This window comes from Typopeltis vanoorti, chromosome 14 (genome assembly GCF_054136105.1).
Source record: "Typopeltis vanoorti isolate ZY-2024b chromosome 14, IOZ_Tvanoo_1.0, whole genome shotgun sequence".
In the NCBI taxonomy this organism is placed as follows: domain Eukaryota; kingdom Metazoa; phylum Arthropoda; class Arachnida; order Uropygi; family Thelyphonidae; genus Typopeltis; species Typopeltis vanoorti.
In genome coordinates, this window is record NC_143562.1 from 95,632,662 (window position 1) to 95,659,285 (window position 26,624).

A 26,624-nucleotide genomic window follows, 5' to 3' on the forward strand; every position below is an offset into this window, starting at 1 on the left:
AATTGCTTAATATATTTGTTCGATAGTTTTCAGTTCCTTTGGAGAGACACTCTTGAGGAGCAAATTTTGTGTATTTCAGCTACCAAGGATTTTATAATTCTGTCTTTTTGTAATGAATGGTGTGCAGATGAAATAGGAATACAGTAAAGAATAAAAGTTGGTTTATGGCAGACGAAAGTTGAAATGATCTATCAGATCTGAATAATAATAATAATAATATTATTATCATCATTCAGGCCTCCATGGAGTCAAAAGACTCATCATGGGAGGTCCTTCCTAGGAAACACAAAGTCTATCATACCACTCCTTGAACTTACTGACCGTTCTTGCTCTCGCCACTCTATCAGGCAATCCATTCCATGGTTCAACCACCCTCCATGAAGAAACCACTCCTCATCCTCTTGCTCACAGCTTCCTTTCATAACTTCCAGGGATGGCCCCATGTCATCGCTCCTTCTCGCTGTTCCACCAAGAAAGAACTCCCAGTGTCAACCTCATAACTACCTCTCAGCAGTTTAAAAGTCTCTATCATATCACCTCTCCTTCTATCTACCAAACTCTGCAGTTCACATTCCCTCAGCTGATCCTCATAACTAACATTGTACAGTCCTGAAACCATCTTTGTTATCTGCCTCTGTACCCTTTCCACAGTTAATTTATCCCCTTCAAAACCTGGGGATCAAATTTGAGAACAGTAGTCTAAGTGTGGTCTGATCATGGTCTTATACAATGGAACAATAACTCTTTTATCTCTGCAGGTCAGTGTCCTTCTCAGTATTGCAGCAATCCTCTTCATCTTTGCAATGTGTTCCCTGAATTTCAGTTTTCTGTCAATCACCACCTCCAGATCTCTTGTCATCCCTACTTCCTTCAGTACAGCTCCTCCAATTGAGTATGCAACCTCCCATCGATGTATCCCAAACTTCAAGACCTTACATTTTGCTGCATTAAACTGACACCCCCATTCATTTGTCCATCTGTGTAGTTTTTTCAGATCCTGTGGCAGGGCTGCTGCATCTGCATTATTACTAATAACCCTTCCCAGCTTCACATCATATGCAAACAACTGAATATCCTCTTGCAATCCATTAACAATGTCATTGATATAAAGATTAAATAATACAGGTCCTAGTACTGAGCCCTGTGGGACCCCACTCGTAACCTTCTGCCTCCTTGATGTTTCCCCATCATACACAACTCTCCGTTTCCTATTAGATAGCCAATCCTGAATCCATTTGACTAACTCGACATCTACACCCATGTGCCGCAACTCAAATATCAGCTTATCATTTGGCACACTGTCAAATGCCGTTGCAAAATCCAAAAAAATGGCAGGAGATGCCTTTTCCTCATCAACTGCTCTTGTCACTTTATTATAAAGGCAATCATATTATTAAAGCATGAGTGCCCCTTAACAAATCCATGTTGACTCTTACAGATAACATTACCCTCATCTGCCCAATGCTGTATGTGATCCCTCACTAATTTCTTTAAGATCTTAACAACTACTGATGAACACAAACTGCCCTATAGTTAGACACATCCAGTCTGCTACTGCCCTTATGCAATGGCATTATCTTACCTTCCTTCCATTTCTTGGGTACCTTTCCCATAGCCAGACTTTCATTGAAAATCCAGGTCAATGGAGCTGTCAGTTCTTTAGCACATGCTATCAAAACCCATGGTGAAATAGCATCCAGTCACACAGCTTTACTGACAGCCAGGGTACTCAGTATTTGAAACACTTTCCTTTTGCACCTCTAAACCTCGAACCTGCTCTATCCCTCTAATATTAAAACTTACTTCTCCAGGAAGAAATACTCCAATAAAGTGTTTATTGAACAACTCCACTATGTCCTCTGCATCAGTCACTCTATTCCCATTTTTATCCCACAATGTCACTCTTCCACAATCATTTCTTCTCCTACTGGCCACATAGCTAAAAAGGATTTTCTTTGGATCTTAGTGCCGATCTCATCTCGTATTCCAGTTTTGCCTTCCTTACCATATTAGTCACTTTCCTGGCTTGAGTCTTAAATTGGTGAAATTTGAAACTGTAAAGTGGCTTAAGAGCTCTACTTAGATCTGTTGTTTATGAAGTAGTAGAAGAAACTTCTTTCTCTGGTACAAAAAATAGTAAATTGTGCGTCAAATTGAACTGCAAGAGGTAAGAGTATTTATACTTCATTGTAATAGGAGGAATAATATTGTAATATTGTATACTACATAAGGGTGATAGGAAAAGATCTCATGGAAAAGAAGGGAATGTTAATATTTTTGGAAAAGGCCCTAACAAAGAAACTGATTATGAATATTTTTGTTATTGTGAAAACAAGGTGTTTAGTTTGGTAGACATGATTAAGTATATGTTAAACATTCCAGTAATAGAATTAGTCAGAGAATGAGTGATTTTAATATTTTTGGATAAGAAAATCCCTAAAGTGTAAATTTATTTTAGAAAGCCTTGGATCCACTATTTTGTAATTATGTAATTTTATTTAAAGTGTATATATTGCTTTAGTTTTATTAAATGTGATATTTTTTGTATTTGGTCTTGAGCCAGTGATTTTCCAGATTCTAAAAGAAACAGTTAAGTCATTGCACCAATCAGAATAGAACCCTTGTGTAAATACTAAACACTTGGAGTATAAAAACAGTCTTTATAGTGAAAATCTCTAATCTTATATCTACTTTATCACTATCCTCTTTTAATATCATGTATTTGTGTTGTCTTATTTTGCTAGCTGTGCCTTTTAGTGTTTCATCTTTTAAACTATATGCTTTATTTTGATTGTGCACAAGATGACTGTGATATTTAAGTTGAAATTTTTGTACAGCTATACTTATACATAAGTAAATAACTTTTTACTTTATCAGCATGTGTTCAACTTGTTTTAACAACAAAGTGGAAGCTGCTTTAATTTTTCATTACCAGTGAAAAAATTGCCAAAGCTTGATGTTATAGCAATAGCATTATTGAGTGGAAATGAGTAATATTATTAAGCAAGAACTGCAAGTAAAGAAAATGTTGAGGATATATAAGGAGAAAGATGAACAACATGTTCATGAGTGTACAAAACAAGGGATACCAGTATAATAAGGAAAATAAAATAAGTTTAGAAGAGGAAATTAGTAGAACAGGCCAAAAGAAATTCCAAAGAGTTTCATTAGTAGTAAGCAAAAAGAAGAAATGTCTATAGGATAACTTTAATGAGCGATGATCACGTTATAAAGGTGCAGTATCAGAGATATGATAGGTACTTGTTGAAAGTTTTTTCCACTTGGTTATACTATAAATTAAAGATATCAAGAAATTAGATACTTGGTTTAATCATTTATCCAAGTGTAAGCAAACAAAGTTTGCTTACACTTGGATACAAACAAACACCTGAAGTATTTTCAGGACTGTGGTAAAGGTGGTATGACTTCACATCACTTGCCTTAGTATCATATAATGCAAAGCACATCTCCTTGCAGACATGTACTAAAGCAAGTGATTCAAAGTCATACCACCTTTACCACGAGTTGCCCCAGTCCTGAAAATACTTTGGGTGCAAACTTTGTTTCCTTACACTTGGATAAAGGATTAAACCAAGTATATAATTTCTTGGTATCTTTAATTTATATGAAAGGTACTAATGTGAGAATAAAGATAGATGACTGGTAAGTGATTAGGATATCGCAAAATCTTAATGTAAATATGGCCTTGTGGTGATGTGGGATATCTGCCTGTATATTATGAGAATTTTCACGGGATTAACAGTTCCCCTGAGCAAGCTGAAGTTTCGGCTCTGGTAAGGTTTTAAGGGAGTCTAAAAAGAATAAACTAATTCAGTTGCATAAAGGATGAGCTAAGACAGAAGTAGCAAATTATAGGTAACTCAGTGTCTCAGGAATGGTAGTAAAAGTATGGAGAAGGTCATAGGAAGGACAAATGTAGGAATGGGTGGGGATATCATATTTTGTGAAAGGGAAGTATGGTTTTTTGAAGTGTAGGTTTGGTCCTAGTAATTTACTCATTTTATAATACAGGGACATTTGAGTTGGAAAAGGAAAATAACTACGTCTTGATACTTCTAGACTTTGCAAAGGAATTTGACAGGATAGTTACCACTTCGAACTGATATTAGGAATTGGTGCAAATGGGAATGGCTGTGAATTCAGTAATATAGATAAGGAGGTAAGATGGACAGCCATCAAAGAGTAGTCTATGGGGAGAGTTGAATCCAGTGAACAGGTGATTAGTAGTGTACTGTTATGCAGAATACTGTATTTCGATTGCTGTTTCATTTGTAGATCAGTGATATACTAAATGATTTAAGGGGAAATGTCTAGTTAGCTGATGATGAAAGCTACATAGAGAATAAATGTGATATAGGGATTTTGTTAATGATTTAAATAGACTAGTAGTATGAATAGAGAATAATGGTTACCGGTTTAATATGTCAAAGTATAAAGTTATGCACTTTAGAAGGAAAATATTAAAAGTTGAAGTTTCGAGGGCATATAAAAGTAACCAGAATAGTCCATTGGATTTCCTGGATTTTTGAAGGGTTTTCAGACAATAATAAAATAGAAAATTGTAAAGAAATAGTTGATTTACTTATAACCTCAAGGTGAGCACTAGGATATTACAGAAGTGTTGCTTCTTTCTCACCTCGGCTTCTTTGCTGAAACTCTTGATAGTGCATGGAATGATGAGCACAGTGAATAATTCAACCAGCACATCATAGTATTGAAACAACAACATGAGAGACAGTGGAAAGCTAGTATGATAGGAAAGTGTTTTTCTTCAGAGAGAAACATAAGGTGCTTACAAGAGGAAACAATATTGATATTCAATTTTAATTTCTATTTTTATTTTGTTATTGTTTAGTATTGAAATCATATAATAGACTTAACATATCAGGTTAAATTTGCCAAAAACTTAAGTCTGAATTATGTCTTATCTTTCATAAATTAGGATTACTTTTTTTTTGTAACTTGAAACGTATGAGTGGGCAGCTGCATTGGTTTAACATATGGTGTGATTAGATCATTAATGGCTTAATGTAATTGTTTTAGCTAAACATATGATTGTTTTTTTTTATGTTTAAAGAAAATAGTGCAATGTCAGTTATTTCCCTTAAGCTGTTGTTAACATTTTCCAAAAATTCATCTTGTTATATTTCCTTGGTTTCACTTATAGTAATTTACACATTTTCTTTTTGATAAGTTTTAAGCAGTTATGTAATCATGTCACTTAGCTATTCTTTTTTTATTGCAGATGAATTTAAAGGACACTGTCTTCTTGAAGCTGCACGTCAAGCTGATCCAGCAAAAATGAAAAAATATTTATCTCTAGATGTTGTAAACTTCAAACACTCCTTTACAGGTGACACACCGCTGGTATGTTATATGTAATTTATTTATTTATGCATCCTTGTGTAGTTCCATGAATTGTTATTACTACTGTATAATACCTCCAATGGATATTCATTCTAGACCACAATGATACATGATCCATCATCTGGATCATGTATCACACAGTAAGCACTATTTAATTGCATATTTTTTTAAGAGGGAATACCCTACTACCTCTATTTCAGACAGTCATCTTCAATTGAGGAAAAAAAAAAGCTTTGCATCTCTTTAGGATGCAACGATTCCTTGCATCATAAAGAGATCCAATTGAAGGGGATATTATTATTCTTTCTCTCCAAATTTCCGAATATTATAATATTGTTGGTATTGCCATGGCCGTACAAAATTTTAATTTTCGTTTTTGCATTTTGTTTTATTTTATGGTTCCTCATATTGCTTGAAAACAGTGTAATTTATTATCATCTGTATCAAATGTTACGTAACATTCTAATATTGAAAATGCATTACTTATTCTCGAGTGTTGTTTTCAGTTAAATTTTTTCCTTTTCATTTATAATACCCAACAGTGTTAGTTTTATTTAATGAAATTTGCAATATATGTTCACTAATTATTTATTGTAAATGCCAAATTTAGATCTTTTGAAGATATGATTTTTGTATGATTACTTGATCTTTTGCAAAATGCACTGTATTTACTGTTTTGTGTTGATTGATCCTTATTCTTATATTCACCATAAATTTTCACTTACTCATCAGGTGATGATATAGATGCCCCTTGCTTAAACCATTTTTTATTTAGTTTATTAGTTTTTCCATATTAAGGGTTGAAGCTATATAACTAGTAAATCTCTCAATAGATTTCATGCCACTTCCTGCCAATGAGGAATGTGGAGAAGCAACTTAAGACTTGATCCACTGTCCAGCTCTATTTTCATCTGGTGAGTTTATTTATGACGAGTTGTCATATTCACTAAAGTGCTGAACAAATAAGAGTGGTTCAGCAAAATTGAATTTTGTTCTGTTGAAACCACATATACATGATGCGGCTACTGTTATCTTGAGGAATCCATAATTGCATTGAAAATAGGCAGATGACATATGATGCATCATTAATAAAGAGGTAGAGATAGCAGAGGGATTACAGAAGACTCTTCTTGAATGGAAGTAGCTTCAGTTCAAGTAGCATGATATTGACAAATTTCAATATGGGAAATTGGTTAAACTAACTGAAGTATGGTCCTACTGGAGACAGCAGTAGAAATGTGGAGTTCTCTCCCTCTGTCATTAGAAAAAACGAAGAGATTGCTTAAGGGTCAAAGCTGGATAATGGGAAGGAGACATCTACATAGCTTATAAGTGCAGAGAACTAGCTTTTGATCCACTTCCCAATCTCATCTAAAGGTGTGTACTGTTACAAGTATCTCACCCGGATACTGAATTAATGAAAATAGTCTGGCAGTTTGAGAGTTATCCAAACAAACTGATTGAAACCATCACTGTTTTCATGGAGGGCAAGGGTGAACTCAACCTCACTAGAATTAATGATAGATATTGTCATTGTAGTATCAGTGGATTTAAAGTGATTTAAAGAATCACTATTCTCTTACTTGTATATAAAAAATATATGACCTCTGCATTGATTTATAAATTAAATTTGGTACCCTCCTAGGTCTGGCTCCCACCGATCACTCCTTAATAAAGGTTGAAACTGGTTTGAGTAGTAGACCCTGTCATGATTTTGCATTAGGGGATACTGAAGCAGTTGATGCGAGGTCAGCAGTCTGTATATCAAAGTGGACTAGTTGCGAAGAAACTTTGTTTGCTTATGTGAAACTCTTATGTTTATATTATTATTATTATTATTATTGTTCCGGGAAACTCCAAGGAGTCGACAGACTCATCGAGGGAGGCCCTAACATCATGTCAAGAACAACTATTCAACATTCACACAGTATCTATCATACCTTGCCTTGAACTCATTCACGGTTGTAGCACCCACAACAGACTCTGGAAGCTTATTCCACTCATTTACCACTCTCCAAGTAAAGAACCTAGCTCTAACACCCTTGTCAACCACGCTCTTGCCCAGCTTCCATGCATGGCCCCTAGTCCTCCCACCACCAGTCATATTTTCAAAAATATCTTCTGGATCAATCTTATAAAAACCCTTCAGTAATTTGAATGTCTCAATCATATCACCCCTCCTTCGCCTATCGTCCAATTTCTGCAACCCACAAATCTTCAACCTATTCTCATAAGGTTCATTCCACAGACCTGCTATCATCTTGGTCACTCGTCTCTGGACCCTCTCCACTTCCTCCCCATCACGAAGAAACCCTGGTGCCCATAGCTGGGCACAGAAGTCCAGATGGGGTCTTATCAAGGCTCGATACAGAGGAACAACAACTTGTTCGTCTCTGCATGTTAAAGTATTTTTCAGAAGCCAAGTGATTTGGTGAGCTGTTTTAGTTACTTTTGCAATGTGTCCCCTAAACTTCAATTCCCTATCCACCAACACTCCCAAATCCCTGGCCTCATCAATCTCCTGGAGTATGGTTCCACCAATGCGATATACTGCTGCTATTCTTTTCACCCCAAAGTGCATAACCTTACACTTTGCCACATTAAATTGACATCCATTTTTCCTAGCCCAGTCCTCCAAACTATCCAAATCATCCTGTAAAATTTTGACATCCTGTGCACTCACAATTGCTCTACCCAACTTTGCATCATCAGCAAACAAGTGAACACTTCATCTCAGATCCTTTCCAATATCATTGATGAACAAATTGAAAAGCAGTGGTCCAAGAACAGAGCCCTGTGGCACTCCACTAGTCACAAGACGTCTTTTAGACTCCACTCCTGAATAAACCACTCTTTGATATCTCTCCTTCAACCACCCTCTTATCCATCTCACCAACCCTATATCTATACCCATCTGCTCCAGTTTACTGATTAGGGTTCCATGTGGTATCCTATCAAAGGCCTTGGCAAGGTCCAGTAGTATCACTGTAAACCCATTACCCCTATCCAGTTCAGCCGTCACTGTGTTATAAAACGTGAGCAAGTTACTGAGGCATGATCTACCCTTCACAAAACCATGTTGTCCCCCATACAATATCCCATTTTCATCTATCCAATCCTGTATTCTTTTCTTGACTAATTTCTCTAAGACCTTGACAATGATTCCTGATATGCTAATCGGCCGGTAATTTACAACAGCAGTCTTGGAACCACCTTTATGCAGTGGAACTATTTTCCCCTCTTTCCACCCGCTCAGGACTAACCCAGACCCGAGACTCAAATTAAACTCAAATGATCAAGGGTAGTGACAATTCTTTAGCTGCTTCTCGTACAACACGAGCTGGTATACCATCCAATCCCACAGATGTATTGACATTGAGGTTATGCAATTACTAAAGTTCAGTATTATATTATACAGTATAGATATTTTTGAGTCAATAATTACAACTGACACTTTGTTTCGGGGGTTGAAATAATTTTTGCGAGTATAAATAAAAATATAAATATGCAGTTAGAGAAAAAGAGCTAGTGAGAAATAGTGATATCAGAGAAAGCTATATAACTCAGAGGAGACCTCCACATAGCTTTTAAAGGAATGCAGAGAACCGACCAGGGCTTCTGACCTAATGTCCAATCCTCACCTTCTCGTGGTGCACCTTGTTGGGTATCTACTTGGATACTGAACGAACGAGGATGGGCTGGCAATTTGGGATTTAGCCGACCAAATTGTATTCTTATTGGCTTAAATCAATATACAAAATGATGGTACAACATGACAAAATTTCATGCCGACTGGGGCGTCGCCCGGTTAAACAAGTCCCCCATTGTTTTTGCCAGGGAACCAGGGCGAACAGCGAAAAGTCAGCTACTGGAACAAATCTGAAAGCACACCTCAACATCACCAGAGTTAAAGATCGGTACTATCAACATAAGAAGCCTGAATGGCAAAGAAATGGAGCTAGCTGAGGAATAAGATAAGTACCAGATCGACATAATACGGGTGACTGAAACAACAAAGACCAAAACTGGTGAGATCTTTCTGAGCAATAAATACAAAATGTTATATTCAGGCAATGACAATCAAGGAAAAGAAGGAGTAGCCATAGTATTCAACACAAAATACGAGGCTAATCGTTCTTGAATGGCAGTCAGTCTCAAGTAGAGTAATGTGGGCAAATATGAGAATGGGGAACTGGACAATGAGACATATTTGTGCCTATGGTCCCACAGAAGGTTCTAATAAGGTAGAAGTGGAGGAATTTTTTGAGGCTTTAGAAAAAGCAACTGACACAATGAAAAAGGAAAAGTTGGTCCATGTTGGAGATCTAAATAGCAGAGTAGGAAATGATTGTGAGACATACAAAAATATTTTGGGAAAATTTGGAGAAAAGAGCAAAACTAATAATAATGGCAAATATCTGTTGGATTTCTGCTCAGGACATGGACTTGTTATTACTAACACCATGTTCCAACATAAAAATGTGCACAAATTCACATGGAGAGAAGAGGCAAGGAATAAGAAAAATCTCATTGACTATGTTATTGTTGATAGTGATGTTTTCTCCCTGGTGCAGGACACCAGAGCATACAGAGGATTTGAAATTAGAAGCGATCACTATTTAGTCTTGAGCAGGATAAAATTGAATTTCATATTGAAAAGAATAACATGTAAGAAAGTTTTAAAGCGAATAAAAGTTGAGCAGCTCTCAGATATGAACTGTAGACTAAAATACACAGATTATTGAAGAAAAAATAAAAGAATTTGAGAACAGGAATCAAACCTTGGAGATTCAGTGGCAAACTCTGAAGAAAACATTAATTGATTCTGCCAGAGAAGCATGTGGTGAGGTTGTCTGCAAAGATAAAAAAATCAGAACTCCCTGGTGGACACAGGAAGTTAAAGAGGCAGTGAAGGAAAAGAAGAAAGCATATCAAAAGTTCCTGTCAAATAAGTCAGCTTGTGCTCTTAGAGAATATAGAGACAAATGCAAGAATGCTAAACACTGTGTAAAACTAGCTAAACAAATGTCATGGGAGGACTTTGGCAAGAATATAGAAAATAAATATCAAGAAGGTGGCAATATATTCTGGAGGTTGTTGAAGAAGCTTAGGAATGGAGGAAAGAGTGCTGTAAAAGGAGTTAGAGATGATAAAGGGGACATGAAAATGGGAGAAAAAGATATCCTTCAGGTATGGAGTAATTACTTTAAAAAAAATGCTAAATGAAACAAGCAATGATGACAGCAAAGTGGTAAAAAACACTGACCAGGCATGCAGTCAGGAATACATATCCATACTTGAAGCAGAAAAAGCCATCAAAGGCTTGAAATGTGGAAAGGCAGCAGGAGTAGATGATATTCGACCAGAAATGCTGAAGTGTGGTGGTATAACAGAGGGACGAATTCCCGATGATTGGAGTAGAGCTCTCATAATACCCATATATAAAAAGGGAAATAAAACTGAATGTGAGAATTACAGAGGTATTTCCCTACTGAGTGTTCCTGGCAAGATCTATGCAAGTATACTTGAGAAACAGTTGAGAAGAATTGTGGAAGAAAAGCTTGGTGAAGAACAAGTTGGATTCAGGCCAAATGGAGACTGTCAGGATCAGATCTTCACTTTATGACAAATAGTCGAGAAAGCATGGGAATATAACAAAGATCTGTATTTAAGTTTTGTCGATCAAGAAAAGGCATATGACAAGGTGCCAAGAGAGAAGCTATTCAATACGTTGCAGTTATATGGTGTCAATGGGGCATTATATCAAGCAATACTTAGTCTTCATTTGAGTTGTAAGTCAGCAGTTAGAATTGAAGGAAGTACAGGAAGATGGTTTAATGTTAAATCTGGTGTGAGACAAGGATGTACATTATCCCCTCTGTTATTCATTATCTATATGGATCACATTATGAAGGAAAGTGGTATTAAACATGATATCAAAATTGGAGATGTTAATGTCAGCTCTTTGCTTTATACAGATGATGTTATACTTCTAAATAAATCCGCTACAAGTCTGCAAGATTCTCTGACTAAATTGAATAGCTGTTGTAATAGATATGGTATGAAGGTCAGCAATAAAAAGACAAAGACAATGAAAATAGGCAGAATCATTGAAAATGTCAGCTGTGTTGTGAATGGAAAACCTGTGGAACAAGTAAAACATATCAGCTAATTAGGCACGATTTTTAGTGAAGATGGTAAATTAAATATAGAAATAGACAATAGAATCAGCAAAGCTGGTATGGTGGGAAGTCAATTGAATAAATTCATATGGAATAAGAGAAAAATTAGTCAGAACATAAATTAGCTGTATACAAGACAGTGTTCAAACCAGTTTTAACTTATGGATCTGAGAGCTGGGTCAGAAGTAAAACACTTGACCAAAGACTAGACCGCAGATATGAGAGTCCTGAGAAAGATTATAGGTGTGAACAGATTGCATCAATAGCAATATCATATTAAAAACGAGGATATTAGGAAAGAACTTGACATTGTCAGCATCCAGGAATGCATTAGCAGAGCTAATCTCAGGTGGTATGGTCACTTAAACAGAATGGTCGAGGAAAGATTAGCAAAACAAGTGTTCTTTGCCAGGTTGGCAGCAAAACGACCCAGAGGAAGACCAAGATATAGGTGGATTGATACGGTACAAAGTGCCTTAGACGATAGAAATATAAAATCTGATAATGTTGGAGTCTTGACAAGTAACAGACTGATTTGGAGGAAAATTGTAGTTAACAAGTTAGTAATGATGTAATTTTTTTCATGTAGTACTATCATATCCTGTACACCCCTTGAGGGTACATGGCAGGAATTTGATGATGACACTTGGTTTCCTTTACCTAAAAAAAAAAAACCAAACAAAAACCCACTATTCATTTTTCATTAAATTATTTGGCTATATGCCAAGGCTAATATGTATGTTTGTCTTTATAGCATTGTGCTGTGAGCTCTGCATATCCAAAACGAAAACATGTAACAGAAGCCCTAATTCGGAAAGGTGCCAATCTGAATGATAAAAACAAAGAGTAAGTTAATTTCTATAAGGTTTCCTCTGCTAAGTATTGTTAATATGGTATGTTAATAACTGTGGCCTAAATATTTAATAGTAATATACTTAAGTGATATCTGAAGATATCTTTTTCTGTTTCTCCCTATTTGTCTACATTTTTCTCTGTTGAAGGATTCCCAATGTCATCCTACATATGGATGACATTGGGAATCCTTATGTAGGATGACAATCCAGGCATTGTCATCCTACATATGGATCTATCATTTTTCATCAATGCTTCATTCTGTTTTAATTTTAATTCCTCTTAGTCTATATTCAATCCAACATATATATATCTGCATTCTTTGTCTTTTAATCTGATGTTTAGCATGGCTCTATTCTATGCTTGCTTTTCCTCATATTTGGTTAGTGGTCATATCTCTGATCCATATGTCATAACTGGGATGACATGCTTGTTAAGTTTGGCTCTTATTTTCAGATTTTGTCTTTCATCTATCTACACAGGAAGTAAAGTTTTTCCTAGTATCAGTTCTGGATTGTATCTTAAGACCACGCCTGCTGAAAAATGCATACAGACTATCTGCCGGGAAAATCTGAACCTACTTGCAAGCACTTTTTTTTTTTTTTTTGAAAGATTGTCCTGTGATCCATTACATGAATGACAGAAGATGGTAAAGTCATGCACATACAGGGGAAGGTGTTTGGTAATTAACACTGCAAAATAAAAGTGACACCAAGCTGATTCTTGTGAGACTCTCTCTTAGCTATACAGGTGGGAGATTAATGGTTCCCACTCAGAAGATTTCGTTGGATAAAAAGAGGGAGCTTCTCCTCTGACACCAAAGTTGTGTAGGTCTTTCAATATCGCAAATCTCTGCATCGTATACTTTTCACACATCAAAGAAAACCAATATTAAGTGCTTACATTTTTGGAAGGCATTTCTGATGGCTGCTTCCAGTCACACTAAATGGAAAATGCTGTTCTGCTGTGCAATCAGCAGAACAGCAGTTTTGAGAAAAAAAGGTTATTTCTCTCCAGAAACAATAAAAAATTAGAATTAGCTATAAAAGGTCAATGCTGTATAACTGAGAGGAGACCTCCACATAGCCTTTAAAGGAATGCAGATAACCGACCAAGGCTTCTAACCTGTTGTCCAATCCTCACCTTCTCGTGGTGGTGCACCCTGTTGGATATCTACCTGGATACTGAACGAACAAGGATGGGCTGGCAATTTGGGATTTAGCCGACCAAATTGTATTCTTATTGGCTTAAATCAATATACAAAATGATGGTACAACATGACAAAATTTCATGACGGCTGGGGCGTCGCCTGGTTAAACAAGGCCCCCATTGTTTTGGCCAGGGAACCAGGGCGAACAGCGAAAAGTCAGCTACTGGAACAAATCTGAAAGCACACCCCAACTCAACATCACCAGAGTTAAAGATCAGTACTATCAACATAAGAAGCCTGAATGGCAAAGAAATGGAGCTAGCTGAGGGATTAGGTAAGTACCAGATCGACATAATAGGGGTGACTGAAGCGCTAATATCAGAATGGGGAATTGGACAATGAGACTTATTTGTGCCCATGGTCCCACAGACGGCTCTACTAAGTAGAAGTGGAGGAATTTTTCGATACTTTAGAAAAAGCAACTGACATAATGAAGAAGGAAAAGTTGGTCCTTGTTGGGAATCTAAATAGCAGAATAGGAAATCATTGTCAGACATACAAACATATTTTGGGAAAATTTGGAGAAAATAGCAAAGCTAATAATAATGGCAAATACCTGTTGGATTTCTGCTCAGGACATGGACTGGTTATTACTAACACCATGTTCCAACATAAAAATGTGCGCAAATTCACATGGAGAGAAGAGGCAAGGAATAAGAAAAGTCTCATTGACTATGTTATTGTTGATAGTGATGTTTTCTCCCTGCTGCAGGATACCAGAGCATACAGAGGATTTGAAATTGGAAGCGATCACTCTTTAGTCTTGAGCAGGATAAAATTGAATTTCATATTGAAAAGAATAACATGTAAGAAAGTTTTAAAGCAAATAAAAGTTGAGCAGCTCTCAGATGTGAACTGTAGACTAGCATACACAAAGATTATTGAAGAAAAAATGAAAGAGTTTGAGAACAGGAAATTAACCTTGGAGATTCAGTGGCAAGCCTTGAAGAAAATCCTAATTGATTCAGCCAGAGAAGCATGAGGTGAGATTGTCTGCAAGGATAGAAAAATCAGAACTCCATGGTGGACACTGGAAGTTAAAGAGGCAGTGAAGGAAAAGAAGAAAGCATATCAAAAGTTCCTGGCAAATAAGTCAGCTTTTGCTCTTCGAGAATACAGAGACAAATGTAAGAAAGCTAAACAGTGTGTAAAACTAGCTAAACAAAAGTCATGGGAGGACTTTGGCAAGAACAGAGAAAATAAATATCAAGAAGGTGGTATGATAATCTGGAGGTTGTTGAAGAAGCTTAGAAATGGATGATAGAGTTCTGTAAAAGGAGTTAGAGATGATAAAGGCGACATGGAAATGGGAGAAAAAGATATCCCTGAAGTATGGAGTAATTACTTCGAAAAATTGCTAAATGAAACAAGCAGTGATAGCACAGTGGTAAAAAACACTCAACAGGCATACAGTCAGGAATACATATCCATACTTGAAGTAGAAAAAGCCATCAAAAGCTTGAAATGTGGAAAGGCAGCAGGAGTAGATAATATTTGACCAGAAATGCTGAAGTATGGTGCTATAAAAGTCTTACAGTGGCTGCACTGCATAGTTCAGAAAGCCTGGACAGAGGGACGAAATCCCGATGATTGGAATATTGGTCTAATAGTACCCATATATAAAAAGGGAAATAAAACTGAGTGTGAGAATTACAGAGGTATTTCCCTACTGAATGTTCCTTGCAAGATCTATACAAGTATACTTGAGAAACGGTTGAGAAGAATTGTGGAAGAAAAGCTTGGTGAAGAACAAGCTGGATTCAAGCCAAATGGAGGCTGTCAGGATCAGATCTTCACTTTACGACAAATAGTCAGGAAAGCAAGGGAATATAACAAAGATCTGTATTTAAGTTTTGTCGATCAAGAAAAGGCATATGACAAGGTGCCAAAGAAGCTATTCGATACGCTGCAGTTATATGGTGTCAATGGGGCATTATATGAAGCAATACTTAGTCTTTATTTGAGTTGTAAGTCAGCAGTTAGAATTGAAGGAAGTATAGGAAAATGGTTTAATGTTAAATCTGGTGTGAGACAAGGATGCACATTATCTGCTCTGTTATTCATAATCTATGTGGATCACATTATGAAGGAAAGTGGTATTAAACATGATATCAGAATTGGAGATGTTAATGTCAGCTCTTTGCTTTATGCGGACGATGTTAACTTCTGAATAAATCCACTACTAGTTTGCAAGATTCCTTGACTAAATTGAATAACTGTTGTAATAGATATGGTATGAAGGTCAGCATTAAAAAGACAAAGACAATAAAAATAGGTAGAATTGTTGAAAATGTCAACTGTGTTGTGAACGGGGAACCTGTGGAACAAGTAAAACATTTCAGCTACTTAGGCACGATTTTTAGTGAAGATGGTAAATTAAATATAGAAATAGATAACAGAATCAGCAAAGCTGGTATGGTGGGAAGTCAATTGAATAAATTCATATGGAATAAGAGAGAAATTAGTTGAAACACTGTGTTCAAACCAGTTTTAACGTGTGGATCTGAGAGCTGGGTCAGAAATAAAACACTTGACCAAAGACTGGAGACTGCAGTTATGAGAGTCCTGAGAAAGATTACAGGCATGAACAGGTGGCATCGATGGCAATATGATATTAAAAACGAGGATATTAGGAAAGAAATTGACGTTGTCAGCATCCAGGAAGGCGTTAGCAGAGCTAATCTCAGGTGGTATGGTCACTTAAACAGAATGTGCGAGAAAAGATTAGCAAAACAAGTGTTCTCTGCCCAGGTTGGCAGGAAAATGACCCAGAGGAAAACCAAGGTATAGGTGGATTGATATGGTACAAAGTGCCTTAGATGATAGAAATATAAGATCTTATAATGTTGGAGTCTTGACAAGTAACAGACTGATTTGGAGGAAAATTGTAGATAGGAAGTTAGTAATGATGTAAATTTTTCATGTAGTACTATCATATCCTGTTCACCCTCAAGGGGTGGTCAGGATATGATAGTACTACATGAAATGATACTTGATGATGATGATACTGATTTTTTTCAAGAATCTTGTACAAGCAACTAATCAGAGCAATTGGTCGATGGTTTATCGAGGATTTTGAATTCCTCCCTGACTTAGGAAACGCCGTAATAATTGCCTTTTGCGAGGTATCTATAAACATGTTCTCACAGAAAATTCAGTTGAAGAGGTAAAGTAGTTGATGCATGATGGATAGCAACAGATGTTTGATCACCTCATAATGGATGTTATCTTATCCAACAACAATTTGGGAAACATTTAAAAAGCAGCTTTCATATCTTGTTATTTTTATTACGTTACTGCTTGGAAAAAAGCAGAATATGTTGTTTTACTGCTGTATATTTCTTTATATTACTCAAGAAACTCTGAAGGGTAAGATGTTTCTGATGTCTTACAAAAATATTCCTGAAAGTGTTGGCAATTGCTGTTGGATTGACAATTGTGCATTCATTACATTCAAGGATGGAAAGTGTTTGGGTGGTATATCTGCCCTTCATTTTCCAAATTTTATCCCAGATTTCTTTGTTGCTGGTTGCTCATAGAAGATGTGTATTGGGTCCAGGAATCCTTTTGGCTCTGACAATGGATGTGTCGTGCTTGGATTTGAGCACATTTGAAAATGATGAGGTTTGTCGTTGTAGAGTATCTGCAGAAGATACTCCAAGCTTTCTTTTGAGCTTCCTTGGCTGTTGTGCAATCAGCACTCCATTGCAGTTTAGTGAAAAGTGAAACTGTCTAGATGTTTTAGTAATTGCAGTTGCAGCAGCTTGTGTAATACACTCGTTCACGATTCATTTCGTCACTAATATTAGATAAATGAAGTGTCACAGAATCAAATTCTGCTAAGGAAGATAAGCTGAGCCACTCAGCTTGTTCAATTTTTCCATCATGATATTCATAATGTAGTGTATTATGAATATCATGATGTGAATATCAGAAGATTTGGTCACTCCCAAATAAGTTGTCATCAGTATCTAACCTAAACAGTGGGAAATACCTGTTTCTCACTATGGTATACTAGTTTCTATAAGTATCCCTTGAACGGAGTTTCTTCACTGATTTTGGAGATACTGACATCCCTTCCAAATCCTTCTGGAAGGGCAACCTTTTCCTGAGTGACATTCTTGAGTTGTGTGCAGTATTAAAAAAGGATGATATGTTTATTGCTTTCTCTGTTGTTTTTATTTCTGGATTTTGTTTTCAGTTAATATTGCAATGATTTCTGGATTTTTGGACATGGTTAGTTGAGGGGGGGTGGGTTCCCTGATAGACTACAGGATTAAAAATTATTCATACTCAGAGGAAGTCAGTTTCAGCACCAGAGCTTCCCATCCACCACACTATATACCGATGCCCATTCTCAAGCAATGACTGCACTTAGGAGTGGAACACCAGTGCTATCCCAAATGCCATCTCAGCAAGCCTTGAACCATGTCCCCACACCATGGGGAAGGAGACAGACCACAACACTGTTTGACCCTCGGAGGCAATCCTACTAGCTGAATGATCCAAGCTAGGCCCTTCAGGACTGCCCATCTTGCTAAAGCAGAGGCCAAAGTAATGCAAGATTACGACACGGATCTCCTTTCTTGATGTCCTCAGGTCACACCATACAGCAAACATGATGGCAAGGCAGTGGATTTCAGTGATTGTGGTCTGGTGATAGTAAAAAATTATGCATTTGGCATCATTATAGTGCCAAAGGATATAAGAGGTGAAATTGGGAAAGGGTATTCCATAGAAAAGTAAATGTCTAGGGTAATGGGACAGATACTAAGGATTAGCTACTATTCTGGTGAATAAGTAGACAACTTGTATTTGATTACAGCTGACGTGTTTTGAGAAGGAAATCTGAGTTGTAGATACTGAATCCTCAATGTCACTGTTGTTAGATATTTGAGCTGTGGAAAATCAAGCTTCAGAAATGAGTACTGAAAGAAGCTGGAGTGATTAGGAAGTCTGAAGAGCAATAAAGACAGCAAGTGAATACAACTGAATTAAGACAGGAAATTTCGAGATAAGAATATTCCAGGTTTAGCATTCTATGACACAAAGCATCAGGTGTAACAAATGCACATGTACAAAGGAATAAACAATGTGTACATTTATTTTGGGTAGTTGATGTGGATTCTCTTACAAACAGCAGGTAAGGTACAGATCATTAGTTTGTTAGGAGGTCATGAATGTTGGTGAGGTGGATATGTAATGAATTTTTTTATATGAATTATGTTTTGATTGATTTTTAAAATTTTTTTTTTTCATTTTCTATCAACTTCACACAATGCATTGCAGAACCTACAACACATAGTGTCATTTTTGGAGAAATGGTCACATAAAAACAACTACAGGTTATAGCTTTTTGGAAGAAACTGTGTTTGGGAAGGCTGTGATTTGATTTGATATGTCTAATATAGCAGAAGAGTAAATGGATATTGACTAGTAGCTGCTCATATTTGTGGACTTGGAAGAATGTGTAGGAATGGTGTCTAATAATTCATCAGCTCAGTAGGTAGAAAACAGTACATCTGTGGAATAGTGACTGGAGTGAGTGTGTGTGGAGGAGGAATCATCAATTAACCAGATTATCCTCATGGTAAAGAAGAGTTAATTGCACGGTGTGTAAGGGCAAAAAAAAAAATTGCATACACTTCTCCCACAAATAAAATTGGTCTCCTGGCTAATGCATAAACTTGACAGTGTTTTTCTCTCATGCATCATTACTTGCCTCTCTTGGATATAGCCCAGCAGAGTAAGTGGCAGCAGGAATATCCTACTATGATCACGAAGCTTCCCAATTCAGTATCATCAAGTACCTCTGTAATGCAACTGGAAGAAATTATGGGACATTGTGCCTTTTAACTGGACAGAAAACCTAAGTTTAATAATTGTCTTGACAAGAAGAATCTTTACATGAAATTTTCAACTGAAGGTGAGTTAGCTGATCTCATACACCGGTAGCAGGGTTTTATATACCTGAAACTTGGGTATTTCATCCTGTAATACAGGCATATTGGCCAGAAAATAGACACATACACAAAAAATATTAGCGGTGTGTGTGTGTGTGTGTGTGTGTGTGTGTGTGTGTAGATGAAGGATAAAGTAGCATAAACAGTGGTTTTGTGGAGTAGAGCATTCTACAGCAGTGAGTCCTTGGACTTCTTGGAAGTGTTACATAATAACAACATTGATTCCAAGAATCACTATACTGCTTGTACTTCCAAATGGGAGGGATTCTAATCCTCATAATGTATTTGACATACATGTGAAGGGTGCATATCATGAATTCTATATGTAAGAAGAGGAAGAAACAGGAGTCCCTGTTCTGGAGATCAAACATGGTAATGGCCATGTGGTGGTGGGAAGGTCAGGTGGCACAAAACATCTTATTAACTCTGGTGTCTATTTCAAAAATTTTTGATAAAAAAAAATTACATAAATCCACTAACACCATTTTATTTCTAAATGGAGTAGGCGAGGCCATTTAGCTCTAACTTTTGAAGATTAATGAGCAGCTAGCCTCCATCTAGCACCCTAGAAGGAGAGTACAGCAGACAACTGTCACCACCTTGTGGTCCATGATACTATATATTATTGTCTGAAATAGAGTCCTGTGGTCAATTTTCTTTAATTGACGGGATGAAAAACCCAAGTTTCCAGAAAAAAAAAACCACTTGTCTGTGTCATAGACTGAGTGATTTGAGAACAAGTCAAAGAAAGGCTTAGAAAAAGTTTCTCCAGTCGTCAAACATAATCGAACTTAGAACAGCTTTGTTCAGGTGGCCTAGCGCTATGAATGCAAACGCTATTTCCAGAGAGTTATGTAGACCTTTATAAAATCAAATAAATAAATATTGTTAAAAATTAAAAAAAAATTAACCTATGTATTTAAATGCAGAAGAATTCCAAATCTCACTTGGTATAGTGAGAAAAACTGCACTACAATATTTCCAGTGATCAAATCACTTTTCCCTCTGCTGTACAACTGCTTCATATATATCTCTATTCTATACATCTAAAAAGATAAGCTGAAATTTGAAACTTTTTTATGTCACGTTTTTTGTCTTACCGGCTTACCAGCCCGGAACTCGAGGGGGGGGGTGATATATATCACTATATCATCCAGATGTAGTGATGTAGTTGTATCAAGGCTTTATAAAGAGGATTGATAACTCCCTTATATCTGCTTGTTAGTGTGTTCTTCAATAATCAAGCAATCTGTGTGTTACCCTGGCTACAATAGCAGTATGCCCTCTAAACTTCAGCTCTCTCTTTATCTCTGTCTACTACTCCCAGATCCCTGGCTTCATCAGTTTCCTGGAGTACACCACCCCCTATGTGGTATATACTTTCTAATCTTTTTATCTCAAAATGCATACATTTACAGTTTTCCACATTAAATTGACATCCATTATGTTTTGCCCATACTGTCAGCCTATTTAAACCATCCTGCAAATGCTCTACATCACATTGATTAACTGTTCCCCTACCCAACTTTGCATCATCAGCAAACAACTGAATATCTCCCTTCAAATTATTTCCTATATCATTTATGTACAAATCAAACAGCAGTGGTCCCATCACAGAGCACTTCCACACACCATTAATCACCTGCCTTCTCCTAGATTTGCTCCTCTATATACTACTTTCTGGTATCTGCCCATCAGCCACCCTTTTATCCATATCTCATTTTCATATCCATCAACATTTGTTACAGTTTGCATAACAGAGTTCCGTGTGGTATCCTGTCAAATGGCTTTACAAAATCCAGCAGTATCGAAAGTGTAGCAATTCCCTTTATCCAATTCAACTGTCACTCTATAAAAAGTTAGATTATTAAGGCATGACTGACTCTTCAAAAAGCCATGCTGTTCCTCATAGAGTATTATATTCTTATCCACCCATTCCTGAATTCTCTTTTTGACCAACATTTCTAGTACTTTTACCACCACTTTTGAGATATTAATTGGTCTATAATTTGCTACCACAGACTTAGACCCTCCTTTATGTGGAGGAATTATTTTGCTCTCCTTCCACTATCTTGGGACTTTGCTAGTTCCCCTGCACATTATTGTAAAACATGAGCTGATATCCCATCCAGTCTCACAACTGTATTTGTATTCAGATTCTGCAATATAGTAAGTACCTCAATTTTTCAACTTCTGTTCTCACATAAGTCCCTGTCACCTCTGTCATAATAACATCGTCATTTGGAAGATATACCCTCAAAATGATCACTGAGCAGCCCAACAATTTAGTCTGCCTCTGTTATTTCTCTACCTCTGCACTCATTAAAGTTATCCCTCCATAGTCATGCTTCCTTCTACTTGCTATATAACGAAAAAAAACAACTCAGGGTTTTCCTTTTGTCTTTTTGGCTAATCATAATCTGATCTTGCCTTCCTTCCCATGCTGGTCACCTCTCTTTCCTGATCCTTGTACCATTCATGACTTAGCTGGTCACCTTTCTTCTTGTGTACCCTTCACAAAATTTTCTTTGTTTGCAACTCATGCTTAATGATACTACTCATCCATCTAACTTCTAGTTGATTTACTCTCCTGACCTTGGGTATACAGGCTAATGTTATTTCCTCCAGATACCCCTTGACTATCCCCCCCATGTACTATGAACATCTTTCCCTGCAGATCTTTATGCCATAGTACTGCTGCAAGTCGCTTCCTAAGTATATCATAATCACCTGCCTTGTAGTTCCACATATACTTCTTCTTGACTGGAATTTCCACATGTTTTGTTACTTCCCAAGTCAAGACCATTCTTTCCCCAATTAGAGACAATGTTGCCACTTTAGTTATGGACTAGTCTTCTGATCCTATGATAAGATCCAACACTCTTGTACCTCAAGTCTCCTTTGTCACATTCTGCTTCAAGTAACTATCAGTAGGTATATAAATTCCATTTCCTTACTGTCATGTGATCTTTCTTCCTTCCAATCTATCTCTGAAGTTGAAGTCCCCATAATAATTACTCGACTTGCACTTGTACCAATATGCTGATGCATGTCTTTCACATCATCCCTGCCCTATAGCAGCAGCCAGTTTTATATTATATCCTATCAGCCTCAATATCACACCAGTTTGACTTAAAAAAATTGCTATCTGTCTGGCTGATTCCTACTCTTGTTGGCTGCAATTCGTCAACAGTACCCCATTCCCTGTCCTATTACTCTTTCCTCCCTGAAAACACTAAATCAATCACATTCAATCCCTATAACTACATCATCTGCTGTTAGCCAAATCTCACTGATGCCTGTAATGTTTGGCATGGTTGCACTAACTAATGCCCAAAAACCTTATCCCACTCTCTTGTTCCTGATATTTCTGGCATTGGCAAATAGAAACTGCGGCATCCCTTTAGGCCTCCAACCTAAATATTTTTGTGTGCAACAGGAAGTATTCTATTATTTGTCTGCAGAGAAATAGCTCCCAATTTTGGAATGAAATCTTAGTCTGAAAAAGCATTTTTAATAAATGTTGTCATTGTAAAAGGACTCCTTTTACAATGAATCCTTCCAGTGGCTGACTTAGTAGCGAAAATTGCATAGCTCAACAGCTAATTTTGCATCATCATATTGTTATTTGTAAAAATCTATTCACAATTACACAGATATCAATAAAGTTAGCATTGGATGATGTCGAGGTTGATGAATAGTTTTGTTAATGAAACTACAAATAAAATGGCTTGGCCACACAGATGGTTGAGTGGCATAGCTTCTCTGCTTTGCAACCAAATTGGCTTTGATTATGAATCCCACTGTGCACATGGCTGTTTGTTGAAGATATTTCCTTGCCAGATTATTTCATCACCCTCAATAGTTTACTCAGCCTCTAAAAATACCTTATAATACTTCTCACATGTTTGGATGGTGCACCTAAAACCTCACTAAAAATTCTTGATGCTGCCCAAATGAGTGCAGTTTGGCTCATAGATGATTCTTCCTTCCTTGATTAATTTCAGCCTCTATTAATTTCTCACAGATTCACTGTTTCAGCATTATCTTTTCTGCACGTAATTCCATGGACACTGTTTTCCATGGAATTTCCATTCCTCCACTTTGTCCATGTCCATGTTCCATGGACATGGACAAAGTGGAGGAATGATGGTTGCCATGAACTGGCAACCATCATTCCTCCACTTTGTTGGGCCTGTTAATACAAAAGTAATAGCTGACCAGTATCTTTTTTCAGTACAGCTGTAAATATACTCAATCTGCTTCTATCCTCTGTCTTTTATTCCATCTACCTCTGTCTTCTGGAACAGTCCCTTCCACATGAAATGTCTCTACAACTTACTATTTCCAACTCTTCAAGAAAAATATGTAAGACCTCAATTGTTTTTTTTATTTGAATTCAACTATGAAAGACTCTTTACCTATAGTACATTAAATAATAAAGGAACATGTAAAAACCACAGTGATATCTTTAATTAGTAAAAGGACAGATATTTCATACTAAAATTAATAGTACATCTTCAGTGTCTGTAACAGTAATAGGAATGGTAATAGTAATAGCAAAACGTTCAGTGGATCACCTTTTAAAATACTGGAAATAATAGAAATAACAAATTTAATCTATTAAGATAAATGGTTTTTTACATAAGATAAGTCTCCCAGATCTTTGAGAGAGTCATACAGTCATTTCTATTTAAATTCGGTCGGTGTAAGATAGTTTCACAACTTTCTTTGAATAAGCGTTCATATTTGAATCTGCATCTATGGAGGAGAACTGCTTTATCTACACCATGAGTAGAGTCAATACTGTATTATGCCAGACCAGACTTCAGAGGTTTGTTATAATCAATATAATATTGATGTTCTTTTATTCTTTTTTCCAAAGAATGGCCAGTTTGTCCAAAATAAGAGACATCGCATTCGCAAGGTATTTGGTACCGTTACGTCGATGATGTTTCTGCTGTTTGGCCACACACTGAAGATGAACTTCCCACTTTTCTACAATGGATAAATAACCTTCACCCACACATCCAATTCACTATGGAAAAAGAAAACTCTGGTACTTTACCATTTTTGGACATCTTCCTTACTAGAACGTCTTCTGGTACCTTATCTACAAGCGTATTTCGAAAACCCACATTTACTGGCAGATACATTCACAAAAAGTCTGCATACCACATCTCTCAAAAATTTGGCATTCTCAAATCTCTAATTCATAGAGCACATAAATTTTGCTCTTCCCCAATAATCTTACAACAAGAACTTTCCATCATTAAAAAGTTAATGGAATCAAATGATTACAACTCCAATCAAATCCAACAGATACTTGACTCTTATGTTCCAACACCTACAGTTTCTTCAAAGGTCTGCAGAGTTCCTATTCCACACATTCCAGGAATCTCAGAACCTATAGGTAGAATTCTGAAAAAGTATCAGTTGATTCCAACATATATTCCTATCAACAAAATTTCTTCTTTATTACCTTCTACAAAGGATAAACTGTCTTCTCTATCTTTGGCTGGCGTTTACCAAATACCTTGCGAATGCGATGTCTCTTATTTTGGACAAACTGGCCATTCTTTGGAAAAAAGAATAAAAGAACATCAATATTATATTGATTATAACAAACCTCTGAAGTCTGGTCTGGCGCAGTACAGTATTGACTCTACTCATAGTGTCCAGTGGGATAAAGCAGTTCTCCTCCATAGATGCAGATTCAAATATGAACGCTTATTCAAAGAAAGTTGTGAAACTATCTTACACTAACTGAATTTAAATAGAAATGACTGTATGTCTCTGGGAGACTTTTATCTTATGTAAAAAAAACATTTATCTTAATAGATTAAATTTGTTATTTCTATTATTTCCTAGCACGCGGTAACAATTGTATTTTAATAGGTAATCCACTGAACGTTTTGCTTGTATTCCATTCCTATTACTGTTACAGACACTGAAGATGTACTATTAATTTTAGTACGAAATATCTGTCCTTTTACTAATTAAAGATATCACTGTGGTTTTTACGTGTTGCTTTATTATTTAATTACTATGCCGCAGGTTCCACTAAAAATCAGACTATAGTACATTAGTATTACTACTGTAAGAGGTAGATAATCCAGAAATTTTGCTTAAGAGATCAAACATGGAACTTTTTCAGATCACTCTGAAGTGATCTGAAAAAGTCATGGGATTTATGGGGGTCATGGGATTCCAACTTGGTTAGAGAGTAGATAATTTATCCCTTCAGCCATCCAGACCAAATATATTGATAAAAGTTTCCAAGTATTCATGGGTGGGATTGTCTAAAAAATAGTAATAACTTTCTTTACTATTTTTGTCTAAAAATAGATAACTTTCAAATGATGTTGCTTTGAAACGATGTACAAGCAGAGCTTGAAATCATGCATTCACTTAATTCATTGTTCTGTTGAATAAATTGAAATGATTTTCACAAATTGATGGTTAAGAATATGTAACATAGAATAATTTTTGATATATACTGTTTTTATTTGGTAGTATATCCAAATGAACATAGTTCAGTATTCCACAATTTGATGACTATACTTTGTAATATTTCATTTAGTTACTGTAAATAGAAACTATTTTGGTATATATTGACTTGCTATAATGATGAAAATATTAACCAAATGGTATGTTTTAATGTAAATTTTTCATTTCTTATAAGTGATATTACTAGTAAATTTTATCACTTAACTGTGATAAAGTTTATTAGTGATATATTCCTAGTAATAAAAAATATATTCCTATTTTTTAAATATATAAATCCCAACTATGAAATGTGTCTAAAGCTATAGTATTAATATCATGCGTAAATTAAAAGTTTGATAATCTGGAAACTCCTCTAGAACCAAAGTTTTTCAAGCCATTACAGGCATGTAGTAATCAGAACAGGATGATGTAATATTCATATACTATCTAAAGAGACATTAGTAAACTTTCATATCTAGAGTGGGATTTGAACCTACACTCTATTGGTTGGAGAGTGGCAGTACTATTCCCTCTGAATGA

General features: G+C 36.2%; 1 protein-coding gene across 1 annotated transcript in view; it reads left to right on the forward strand.

The window, feature by feature from the left end:
• Tnks (tankyrase) overlaps positions 1-26,624 on the forward strand; it is a 443,661-nt gene that overhangs the window by 110,579 nt on the left and 306,458 nt on the right. The window contains exons 7-8 of the mRNA XM_090403559.1: positions 5,267-5,388; positions 12,325-12,416. Coding sequence (XP_090259685.1) covers positions 5,267-5,388; positions 12,325-12,416 — 214 coding nt within the window. The remainder of the gene's footprint in view (positions 1-5,266; positions 5,389-12,324; positions 12,417-26,624) is intronic.